Genomic DNA, 12,300 nt, shown 5'->3' on the forward strand with positions numbered 1-12,300 from the left:
GGTAATGTTATATGGCATACGGTCTGCTTGCAACTATGGAACGAGGAAGAGGTCCCACAAGGCCAAACTGTTCTTCTTTTTGTCCACATTGCGCTCTGCCTTCGTCGTTCTTCCTACACCATGATCAGCACTGCAGTCAACCTCCATCAACGCAATCACCCTGCCTTCAAGCTACTCGGTACTGTTTTCCGGAAACTCAAGGCTGCAGGAGACCCCAAAATAGATGTTCCAATTATCAAAGCATCATTTTGATCATATGTTCAACCATCGAGACCGGAATATACTGCACAATCGGCGTATCATTGGCAGTACTCCTCTTCAAATTCGCCAAAGCCTGAGGCCAATTCCTTGGCTACATTCAGGTACATCCAGGTGTATTCAGTTCTGGGCGACCGTATGCTCAGCCTATCCCAGGGAGACCCGAACACAGAATTTGAAGATGATACCGAGATGTCCCGACGTTTCTACCTCCCAATCGACCACGAAGGCGGCATAAACCCCCGAATCAAGATCCACCACCCGGCCCCAGGAATCTTCATCTACAGAGTCTCTGAAGGCTTCAACTATCCCAATGAAAACTACTATACAGACCACCTGGTCAGCCACATATTCAAAGAAACCCGTCGCACAAACCCTCAAACATGGGAAACACCAGGCGACAGACCCTGAAACGACATAGGTCCAACCCGTGCCGAACGCAAAATTCTAATGGCAGAGGAAGCACCCACTTGCCCAATTCCAACCCTCTGAGCCATAATCCTCGATTTCGCAGCCGTCAACAAATGTAAACGTCACAGCCGTGCAGAACCTCGTCGACATCCGCAACCAGTTATACCGCTGGGCATCTCAAGACAGCGTACAGTGGCACCTTGCGCACATCCAAAACAAATGGAGGAAGCGCGCTCTAGCAGCCTCTGGGTTCGGGTTCCCCGCCGTCTTAGACGAGTCCGGCCCTCGATGGCAGAGGTCGATCTTCAACTTTGCGAGGATCCTAAATGGTAGTCTAGCCGGTTCGGAAGCTCAGTCTCAGGCTTGATCGAAGGAGGACTGGTCGAAGGATATGGAGGCCAACCTGAAGGTGCAGGATAGTAGTGCCTCCTCGTCGGTTATGGTTGTCTCTGAAGATGATAATCAGGTTATGCGGACTGGTGAGACGGATGCGAAGATTAACCCTCATCGTCACAGTGGTCGATCAGGTGTCGGTACTGGTATGGCTGTCGTGGATGGAATTAATCGGCCTTTCTTCCATGTCGACCTGACTAGTGCTCTGAAGAGTGCTGTGGCTGGTGCTTCGGAGATGCATATGCTAGTTATGGTGTATTCTGATTTACTAATATTTGCTTGCTTCCAGTTTTAAACTAATACAATGTATAGATTATCCTCATTTCAACTCTGGATCAATAAGACCAAGCTGTCTTACATTTTTATCAATTCGATACCGATTTATAGCTAAACCTTCGACTAAACAACTCCAACAGCATTTTAACATGCTAAATACCAACAACCTATATTTTCTATATGTACCCTTTACCATAGCTTCTTAAGGTCCAGCAATTTTGTTCACCGCAACTCTGCCGGAAAGTCTCTAAGCTTAGAACTGGCGGTGTCAGATCTCGATCGCGTAGATCGAAGACTAGTCCCAATTGCGTATAGCTGGTGGATGCTGACGATCTTATCTGTTAGTGGCTGAACAAGGGTTCACCTAAGTGAAAAGGCACTCCAACAATCAGTTACAATCACAAGGCAGGTTACATGGTATATATGTTCGAGGTTATTTGTTCCAAGGAATTATGAATACTCCTGTGGCAGTTGTTTAACAGTGCCGAGTGCAAATAGCCCGTCCAGTTGGCATTACAACCCAAAGAGTGTACAAATGAGTACCTGCGATCAATTGATCGTAATGTGCACCTGTTTCATCTCAGTGGAAAATGAACCAAACCATCCCCGGGGTATAGAACAGGCATAGTCGAATGTATCAAGCAACAGCTCACGCATCACTCAACAAAGCGATACAATTACTCGGTTTTCTACAGATTGTCTCAACCAATCTACGAGTATAGCCTTTGCTGGACCAAATATCTCGCTCTTCACCGGAATCCTCGCTATCGACCCTCTGCACGAGTCTATATCTGCCAGTAAGGTGCACAGCATATCCGCACCCTCAAGATGGAGATGTGGAACTGTGACAGCGGGAAACGTCGAAGCATACAATATAGGCAATAACCGGTCTACGGGGTGCGGACCTGCGCCTAGCTGCGTGTGTCATAATGGCTGTGTTCCGGACGGTGTGGCGCATATAATGCGATAGGCAATGTTGGGGCTGCTTTTGCGGACTGGGACGGGGCTAGGGCGGGTCTTGTTTTTGGTGCTGCTCGGTGCAGAGCTAAGTATTAAACGTTGATCAGGGATGTGTGCCGTGGATGCGAGGGTTGATGCTTTTGGGCAGATCAGAGGGCGGGGGCGAGCCTTGTTGTGGTCGAGCTTATTCCTGGCGGATGATGTGCGGCCTGTCTATGGCATTTTAACGTTCGAGAAGGACGCGTTGGGTCATTGAGAACATGTTTGGCGATCTAAGTACCGGAGTCCTCGGTACTGCGTGGCCTTTGAGTCCGTGGGGGCGAATATAATAACGGATCAGCGGCTGTGAGATTGGTATGTGCTGTCCAGCGCATCTGTAACAGGTAGCGCTGGCGCTAAGCTTGTGATTGCATGTGTTCCCGAGGGCGTGAGGGCTGAGTGCAATTCCAGGGAAGGTAGGGGGCACAGTTTATCTTATAGAATTGAGAGTGGATAGGTATTTAAGAAAGAAACTAAGCTATGGATACTTTGTGTGTCTTACTGATTTACGGCCTGCATACACATACAGCTGAGGCTATACGGGATGCCAACTGGCCTTATGACCTCACGGCATGTCAATGATGAGTTGATGAGTCGCCGAGTTTGAAATTACCGTATTGTAATTTTGTATTTTACCCGGTTACACCCGGAGAGCCCCTTAACTTACTTAATATAATACTATAACAGCTCCCTTCCTTAAAGCTTCTTTATTTTATACTCAATTGCTATCTTCAACTGCAATTTCACATCATGATTATCCCCAATTCCCATCTCAATGGCCTGAATAGCTTGAAGGAAAACCGCGTGAGTGTCTGAAATCGAGCTTGTGTGGGTCCCGCCAAGCTGCGATCAGCCGAAATTACCAAAAATCGAATTTCCGGCAGAAATGCGAAGAGCCTCTGGTTAACCCGTTTGGGACACTCTAATTTGGGCTATGAAAAAAATTTTTACTAGGGGTAGGTCTGCCTATATAAGGGTCTCCAACCCCATTCAAAAGGGAGGGAAGGTTGAATTGACAGTTTACCGCGTTACTCTGAATGTTCTGTAATCTTCTTTAGGGCAAACCGGAAAGACCAGTTCTCACTCTATTCGGGTTATGGCGGGTCAGAATTTCAGTCTAAGTGGACCGCCGAAGGCAAGGACACGACAACCCGATTTTTTACTTTTTTTTTAGCTCCTTTTTTTGTTTCCTATCCTTTGTTTTCGATCTGCGTTCATCCCCTATAAATTTATATAAGTATCGACCTGTACCTGCAGGTTCTATGCATGGATTTTTGCTTCCCTCGGCAAGCCATCTCAACCTCTCGGGGTACCGGATCCGTCCAGAATTACGTATCTTCCAAATGTGACCATTCGGTGAGGTGGATTCCCGAGGGATGAAGGGGGAGACAATATCCACCTCATCCACATTATTTGTCTCCTTTCAGCCGGTCCACTATATGGTTGCCCAGTGACTCCGTAGTTGGTGGACCTGGAATCCGAGTCGGGCCGGTTTGGGCGACGCCGGGAACAATTCCAAGGAAAATAGCGGACCCGAGATGATTATGATTGGTTGGAGGGAGCTTGTGGGTGGATCGATCCACTGGATTGGAACATGCTTAAGATCCACTGCAAGGGAGTTATTTTAATTATTTTGTTTTCTTAAAAAGAATTTACAAGTAATTTTTCATTTATCCCTTTGTTCAACTTCTACTGATATTTGTCTAAAATGTATTAAAAGGGAGGTAATCTTATAAAAAAGTGAAGGGTCATACCCATGCAGGGGATATTCTGATAGATAGAGAGACCCATAAACCCTCTTAAAATCCCCAGTGGACCCAGTTGGAACAATACCCGACTGATTCCGACAGGTCTTAATACGCGGTAAGAATAGGAAAAACAAGACCAAAACCGATGAAAACCGATTAAAAACAAGACAAAAACAGTGTAAAACGATCCCCAGCATTCCTTAATAGTGTGATTTGCGTATGAAATACTCCGGAGTCCACGCACAACCTAGGGCTTTTTTACTTACCTTACACATACACTAAGACCGACTAGGAGGCGGACGGGCGAAAATTTGGCCGTAGAGTATTTATGTCCTAGTGAGTGCCGTCTCCCGTAGTTTCCCAGCTTTTTCTCCCTGAAAAGTCCATCTCTCTCCTCTTTCCTTCTTTCTCTCCTCTTCCACCCACCCTATAATTCTATAACCCATCATCACAATGGCCACCTCTCGTGTCTTCGCCTCCCGCATGGCCTCCGTCATGGCCCAGACCTCCAAGGTCGCTCGCCCTGCTGCTCGCTTCCAGCTCAACGCTGCCACCAAGCGCACCTTCACCCAGAAGGCCCCCGCCTTCGGTGCCCCCAAGCGCATCCAGTCTCCCACTCTCCTCCAGGCCAAGGCTTTCCAGACTGCCGCTCGCCGCCAGTACTCCTCCGAGGTCGCCTCCGCCATGGTTGAGGTCTCCAAGAACATCGGTATGGGTTCCGCTGCCATCGGTCTCGGTGGTGCCGGTATCGGTATCGGTCTCGTCTTCGCCGCTCTCCTCATGAGTGTCTCCCGCAACCCTGCCCTCCGTGGCCAGCTCTTCTCCTACGCCATTCTTGGCTTTGCCTTCGTCGAGGCCATGGGTCTCTTCGATCTCATGGTTGCCATGATGTGCAAGTACGTCTAAATTATCTACAACTCGGGTTTTCGGATTCTTGGAAAAATGTCATCAAAACAAGGATTTTGGGTTTTTTGAGAGAATCTCTTTTTCCGCCGGGGAGGGTATTTGGTCGTGATGTATTACCATGTACTACTTTCAGCGTCATCTACAACACTTTTTCTTTCTGTACATATAGAGTCCTATATGGCCCATCGACCATCCAACCTATCAAAGAGCCAAACCAAAAACTCTGTGTGTTGCGTCTGACGGCCGTATAATATCCTCTTTTTTTCTCTCTTCCTTAGATTTTCGCCTTTCCCCACGGGGACTGGGAAAATACACGTATGGGGGCTTCAGCAATATCTGCTCGAAAGCTCAGAACTCCACGTAGACAAGCTATAGAGCTACAACCCTGTGGGCCACTTTGGAACTCCAAAATAAACAGCTTTGAATTTACAGCTTGTTTGATTCCCCCGTGATAGCGGATTTTTCACTACGGGTCCTGCAGTATTTGACCCGCTCTTCAACGAACTACGCCACAACTATCATCCATTGGCCTACGATAGACGGTGAGAGTAAACTAGAGATGGTTTCCAAGAGAATGGAGCTATTTTCTTGCAAATCTCTTGTGCTGGCGGGCCTCAATTGAGAGGCTTCCTCAACGCAAAATTTTTAGCTCCCGGGCCTCGGGAACGGCTTTCCCGTAGTCAGCTGACTCAGCTTGTGACATCGGCCCATTCCAGGGTTATCATAGTAGAGTCCTGCATGCTGCATGCAGGAATTGATGAAGCAAGTCATATTGCATTGTAAGCTGGGTGTGTGAATTTACTTTGGGGGTTGAGGAATTGGATGCGATGTTCGGAATTTCCCCGTTTATATCGAACTCGGTCTAGTCTTCTTTCGGTTAGTGACAATATCAAGTAGTATATCCCTGTGCATTGAATGATATCTATTGCATATTGTTTTCTAGTGAGTTTGTAGGGATGTCTATATATTGGGGATGGTTTTCTAGTCTGATGTTCTGTTAATTGTCTAAATTGAGAAATATATACAATGTCTTTGGGCTTAGTTTTCAATGGTTCGTCCAATATATATACATCGACAACTACCGAACCTATCAACAAAGAAATCATTTTATTTTTTAAATCATACATTAGTCTAATCTGATACAGCAAATTCAGTAATAGAATTCATACATATGTAGTAACCAAAGGGACTTATTACGAAGCACTGGCCAAAGGAAGAGCAATGCACGTACCAGATACGAGACTCGCGTCAGTACACGGCATACTCTCAGGTTAGAACAAAATCTCAAGGAATATTCTCATTGAACGATATAAACATGCAAACAGAAACACAAAAAAAAGATCACACTAACGACTCCAGACATGCCATAACCGCTCGACTGATGAAACGCTGAAGGGGAATATGTATCACCAGGACTCGAAAAAAACCCGAAGTGTAAACGCAAAAACCAAAGCAACTAAAAGATCTCCAAATCCTCAAACTCAACCACCAACCCATCCGCCGAACCCGTCGGTAAAGAAGTATCCAGCGTCAACCCATGCATGGCATCCCACATAGTTCCCCCACGCGCCAAACTCGTCGGCCGACTCGCATAAACCCCAACATGAACAAACTTATCCTCAACCCCATAAAAGAACCACGTCACCTCACGCAGCTTCTTCCACGAATTCCCCACCGCACCAGGCGACACAACGAACGGCAATACTGACGGAACCTGATACCAAATCCATAGCGCATAACCAACCCGCTCAAGCTTGATGCGTAGCGAGTGAATCGCACCTGCTTGAGTCGACTGCGCAAGCGGCGATAAACACCAATCCGCACCATCTGCCGTTGCGCTCACCGACGACGCGTTCACAGTCCCCGATGAAAACTCCATTCCGGCTTTCACCCATTTGCAGGGTGAACGGGTGCGGAATGGACTATCGACGGAGGAGAGGGATTGTGGTGCTGCGCCGGCGAAGATGACTAGACCGCCTTGGTCCCATTCCAATTCCCAGTCTGCGCTGACGGTGACTTCTGCTACGACGAAGGGGTGGCGGAGGGATGTGAAGACGATTGGGGCGGTGGAGGTTTCGCCGTTCGGGGGTTTGCGCCATAGGTCTGTGTTTGGACCCGCTCGGAGTGTGAAGTATTCCATGCATTGGGGTAATTCGAATGTTGGTGGGAGGTTTAAGGCCGTGAAGGTTGATCCATCTGGAGGCATTTTTTTTTGGATAGATTCTTGAATTGGGGGTTTCACGGTTGAAGATGGAAGTAGAGTCACACTTTGGAAAGGAACTGTGTAGCTGTTGATACTCGTAGCATTTGCTTTTCTAATGGTTTTTTTTTTAAGTGCACTAATTCGAGAAAAGCAATGCAAGATCTGGTAAAAAAAAACCAATTGTTGGGATATGTGAGAATCGGGATACGCGGAGATGCCGAATGCGGGAGAGCTGGGAATGGGAACACCAAAAAAGCAAAAGGAAAAGAGGAAAGATATAAAAAATATTATAGTATTTATATAATTGCCCCCCCTACTGGATTTCAGGGGATGATCTTCCCGCTGGGAATGACCCTATCGTGAAAGTAGACTTGAACCGAACTGTTGGAACGGTTGGGTTGACGCTAGAGTTGCTCTTTATGGTCAATTCCTTTCAGGGCACTCGAGAAGCGTCATTTGGGCCAGTTCATAAGTGGGGATGTATGCATCTGCGGATCCATCACGATGTGATGGAGAGAGAGCGCAAAGGATCCAAGGGGTAAGAAATGGGAAATTATGCATTTGACTGTGAATGCAATATTTTATATCACATGTTGATTATACTTCAATTCATCGGAATAATGCATAGAAGATGAGAGATGAGAATTCTCTGGGATGTTCCTGGTAACTGGGGAAAAGAAATGGAAGTTTTTATCTGCAGACTTGGCCACGCGAGTTTTCTTCTGCACAAGACTGGGGTAAGTGTTTCATAGATCCTGGAGATGTAAGATATAAGATATAAGATATAAAACATTATTAAATATTAAGATATAATAGAGTAATATAAGGTATATCACCCTTTCCCCCACACATTCTTTCTATCTCACTTTGTTTGTCTTCTTGTACTTTGTCTTCTTGTACTTTTCATACATTTTTCTGTTCACGGACTTGTAAAAATCAGCTGACATGTTCCTTTTTATAGATCGCCAAGTCTTTTAGCTTGTGACTCTTTTTTTTCTGCTTCATTTCACGGTGATGTGTTGGCATCGGGCGCAACTTAACTTCTTCTCTGCCTAACGAATGTATTTTCTTTCTTTCTTTGCCTTACCCAAATTTAAAGAATACGCCCGGCACTAGTGTGCGTGGAGTACTTCCTCTTAGCCAAGCATGGGGCGAAGTACAGGGCCCAAAAAGGGGTCAAAACACGAGAAGCGAAATCAGCTGCTAAGCCAACGGGTCTTTTACCTCATATTTCGCCTTGGACTATTAAGAGTCTTAGCCTCCCTCCACTCCGCCCCTTTTGAACATATTGGCCTCGTATCTCGGGTCTTTAAGCCTCAATTTTACCTAGTGTAGATTGCTTCAGCCCCAGATCCATTTATTTAAAAACCCTTCATTTCCCCCAAGTACTCTGTAGACCTGTTGAATTTTGAGTCCCTTCAAAGCTAAATTAAACGAAATGGCACCTCGACGTGGTGGAGGCTATTACTCGGACTACTATAGCGACACCGACCCCTGGAGCGAAACAGTCTGGTTTTCACTGGACTACCATCGTGGCCAGAATTTATTCTACGGCCAATTTGCTTTTAGTATTCTCTCTCTTCTCGCCCTCATTGGCTTCTTTATCTGGACATGTAAGATCAAGAACCGCAATCTCCCACTGAAGGGACTCATGGGCGCCCTGACATGCTTTATATGGTATGAGTCAAGATCTGAACTAAAATAAACAACTCACTGACCAGCTTGCTAGCGCCCAAATAAACACCATCGCCTGGGAAGCCCTGTATGTTGCCGAAGCCGAGGTGACAATGTACTATGTAATCAGCCTGATGCTTCAAAACTTTTTCACGGTGATGGGAATCTGTCTCACCTTCTACGTCTTTTGGACCCTCATCAATCGCTTCCTGGGCCTTCTTGCATCCTCCGGCACACCCAATGCCTCAGTGACCTCCATTCATTCTCTCCTCTTCGCTCTTATCGTGGTGATGTCTCTCTCCCAGACCGCCTTGTACATTGTTTCCTCCGTGGGAATGGTAACTGAGCAATACGCAACCGTACGGATGCACTTGGTACGGCTGAATGCTGCACTGTACATCATTTACTGGCTGCTATCCTTGGAGGTAGTCGGTTGTTCATTCTACATGCTTTCAAAAGCCCGCAGCCATCGTTTTGTGTCTAAGGTAAGTCCCGAATCCTTTCAACACACAACAACAAACTAACTGTCCCCAGGCGCCTGCTACAGCACTCATCAACGCCGCCGTTAGCTGGTTCGTTGTGTGTTTCACCCCGGCTGTCATCATCATAGCCTATAGCCTAACGTTCACCAACCGTTGGCCTCTATATCTGGACCTCGTCAGTGTCATTATCCAGTTTATCTTCTGGGTCGGCACTTTCACTGGCATTCTCATGTGCTGTGCCAAATGGCACGACCTCGGAGATGAGCGTGACTATGCTCCGCCCCAGCCGCAATATCCTCCCGCTCAATACCAACCCCAGCATATGCCCGAAGGACATTACCCTCCGGTTCAGCAGCCATATGGTGGTCCTTACCAGGGTTACTCCGCACAGCCTCAGCCTCACCAAGTTTCGCCTCAGTAAGGTTGATGTTGAAGTTGGATTCTGTTGAGATTTACCAGTTTTAATTTCCTGCTATTTGACGCGATTACCCCGGTTTTTTGATATGAGAGCTTCCATGCACATACTCTAATGTACCTTAATGTTGATACCCAACGATGCGAATGATAGCAATGCGCTTTGTATAAAACATATCATTTCTTTATATCCAACAAAACCTAGAAACTAAAACAAACCAAAAAAAAATCCATAAATCGCGGCGAAGAAAGTAAACAAAACCTCTTGGCAAGTCACCAGGCGGTGGCAAACCTCGGCCGCGATAACATCATTTTCGCAGCTCTCATCACCAACTCCCTTTCACCTCTCACACAGCAAATCAAAATGGTCTGCTCAAAATGCCAAAAGAAGCTCAAAGCCACCGAGCTCGCCACACCGGGCGTCAAAAACAAAAACGACATGTACTACGGCTCGCCGTCTAGTAAAACGAGCGCCGACAAGGGAAAAACGAAGGCCACACTAGGCGCCACGGGAATCGGAAAGGTATGTTATATATTTTGAACTATTGTTTGGATTGGTACTAATTTTTATCTCAGAGCAAACTCCTCAGCGCGAAAGCGAAGAATCCTTATGCGGCTTATGCTTCGTCTTGCGATAACTGTAAGGTGAAGACGGAGTTAGGAAAGAAGTTCTGTCAGCGGTGCGCTTATCAGCGGAATGGTATGTCTACTCTTTTCTCTTTTCTTTGGTGATGTGATGCTGATGTTGATACAGCTTGTGCTATGTGTGGCAAGAATCTGGCGGGGAAGTCGGCGAAGGATCAGCCTATTGTCCAGGGACAGAAGTTCAATATGGCATGAGGAGCTGCGGGCTGGATCTGGGATTCTTTTCTTTTCTTGATTTACTCTACATGGCATGGCGTTTTCGGGCGTTGATGATACCGCGGAATCGATTGTTAACATCATGGAATGAATTGAAATGATTTGATTTGACAGTACAGAAAATAGTTATACATGGCATGCGCAATAAGAGTATATGCAATGCGTCACAAATGGTACGCTATAGTATCGGAACAAGTATGCCTTTTCATCTCCATCGAACAACCTTGAACCTTGCGTTCTCACCCGGCTCTACCCCCTCAGCTGCTTCTAGGTATCCACCTCTTACCGGTCGGCCAGCATGTTCTTGATGTTGCTGTAGTATTGCGTGTTCAGGTATTGCGGGAGCTCCTCCTTGGCGAGCCACTTGAAGTCTTTGAGGCCTTGGGTGTTGACGGATAGATCAGCCTGACCGGCCATCATACGAGACTTCAAGAAGAAGATCTTGCTACCGGGAGCCTCAATCTCGTTGCCTGCCTTCTTCGAGCGGCGCGGGTTGAAGGAGTGCCATCCGACCGGGTGGAAACCAACCATCCAGGTGTTCATGTTGACACCGGCGGACTGGGAGAGGGTGCGCTCAGCAGCCTAGGAAAATCATATGTTAGTATAATTCCTCAACTCAATGTAATCCGAACACAAGCACTTACCGAGCGAAGGGTCTCGCCCTCCTCTACCGGCGAACTGGGGAACTTCCAGTGTCCCTCCTTAGACTGAACAAGGAGATAGAGAGTGCGGGAGAGCAAACGATCGAGACTCTTTTGGTCGTTCTTCTTGTCTGCCTCCGTGATCCGAGGGTACGGCCGAGGGATTTCCTCCTTTTTGCTAGTATCTTGGGAAGTCGCATTGGCAGTGGATTCTGCGTCCTTGACAAGCGCCTCAACCTGGTGTTCAGGCTCAGATTCCTGTGCACCTAGCAGGAGCTCGTCGTTCCATGCATCGCTGTCGTACGCGTTGTATTTTCCAATGTCACGCGCGGGAGTCCGGCGCTCCTGGATCTTTCTCTTCCAGTCTTCGTCGGCTGGTGTACCGCGCTTGAAGTAGAAATATTTCGTAAAGGGGAGGGCCAGACGCTCATTCAGACGCTTCTGGTAGAAAAAGAACGCTTTCTCGAACGGTTCGAGTTCACGGGTGATTTGCGGAGGACGGGAGAGGACTACACCCGCATTGATGATGTAGTCTGGCTTCACGGCGGGGTCGGCTGCTGTAGATGCGGAGGTCGATTCAATCGCTGGTGCGGAGGAATAGCTGCGGCGGCCAAGGGTCTCTTTACAGCTTCTGCACACGCCGGAGTCGATTATTGATGGCCCTGCGCGCGGAGTCAGTATTTGGACATAAGGAATTCGGGAAAATCTTTGAACATACGTAGTAGCGAGGCTACGCGCCGTGCACCATTAGATCCTGACATGTTCAAGGGTGGAATGGCAATGTGTTTTGAGGCTGGTTGTCTTCGTCCCCGAGAAAAAGATCCAACCAGGTCACGTTGTCGCCAGGCCTAATTGGGCTTAGTCACCGCCCGGGCGGTTTAAAACTCGAAAATCCAACTTCTCTTTTCTTCTCTTCTCCAAGCATCTCTTATCATCACTGCGTCCAGTTTTCTACGGCCGGTTGATCATTTAAAGGTGCTCAGATTGAGCTCCCCTGAGGTCGCGGCCAATTTTCGCTAGCGGTACCTTCTTTA

The 12,300-nt window shown here is 47.3% G+C and overlaps 5 protein-coding genes across 5 annotated transcripts; 3 read left to right on the plus strand and 2 right to left on the minus strand.

Annotated features, from left to right (window-relative positions):
* Positions 1-396: 396 nt before the first annotated feature.
* On the plus strand, positions 397-1,036 carry PGRI_079750 (uncharacterized protein; the record flags this gene model as incomplete). The annotated part of the gene is made up of 2 exons (XM_040795689.1): positions 397-597; positions 773-1,036. The coding sequence occupies 2 exons, from the start codon at positions 397-399 to the stop codon at positions 1,034-1,036; spliced, it is 465 nt and encodes a 154-aa protein (XP_040651254.1).
* Positions 1,037-4,538: 3,502 nt separating this feature from the next.
* PGRI_079760 (ATP synthase subunit C family protein) lies at positions 4,539-4,991 on the plus strand (the record flags this gene model as incomplete). Its single annotated transcript, XM_040795690.1, has 1 exon — positions 4,539-4,991. The coding sequence occupies one exon, from the start codon at positions 4,539-4,541 to the stop codon at positions 4,989-4,991; it is 453 nt and encodes a 150-aa protein (XP_040651255.1).
* Positions 4,992-6,447: 1,456 nt separating this feature from the next.
* Positions 6,448-7,197, minus strand: PGRI_079770 (uncharacterized protein; the record flags this gene model as incomplete). Its single annotated transcript, XM_040795691.1, has 1 exon — positions 6,448-7,197. One exon carries the CDS (start codon positions 7,195-7,197, stop codon positions 6,448-6,450), a length of 750 nt encoding a protein of 249 aa, XP_040651256.1.
* Positions 7,198-8,632: 1,435 nt separating this feature from the next.
* PGRI_079780 (cysteine-rich PDZ-binding protein) lies at positions 8,633-10,604 on the plus strand (the record flags this gene model as incomplete). The annotated part of the gene is made up of 6 exons (XM_040795692.1): positions 8,633-8,871; positions 8,924-9,353; positions 9,403-9,767; positions 10,038-10,287; positions 10,341-10,464; positions 10,519-10,604. 6 exons carry the CDS (start codon positions 8,633-8,635, stop codon positions 10,602-10,604), a joined length of 1,494 nt encoding a protein of 497 aa, XP_040651257.1.
* Positions 10,605-10,907: 303 nt separating this feature from the next.
* PGRI_079790 (mitochondrial 54S ribosomal protein mL46) lies at positions 10,908-12,027 on the minus strand (the record flags this gene model as incomplete). Its single annotated transcript, XM_040795693.1, has 3 exons — positions 10,908-11,207; positions 11,270-11,928; positions 11,985-12,027. The coding sequence occupies 3 exons, from the start codon at positions 12,025-12,027 to the stop codon at positions 10,908-10,910; spliced, it is 1,002 nt and encodes a 333-aa protein (XP_040651258.1).
* Between the last annotated feature and the right edge of the window lie 273 nt (positions 12,028-12,300).

This window comes from Penicillium griseofulvum (assembly GCF_001561935.1).
Source record: "Penicillium griseofulvum strain PG3 chromosome Unknown contig_77, whole genome shotgun sequence".
Taxonomy (NCBI): Eukaryota; Fungi; Ascomycota; class Eurotiomycetes; order Eurotiales; family Aspergillaceae; genus Penicillium; species Penicillium griseofulvum.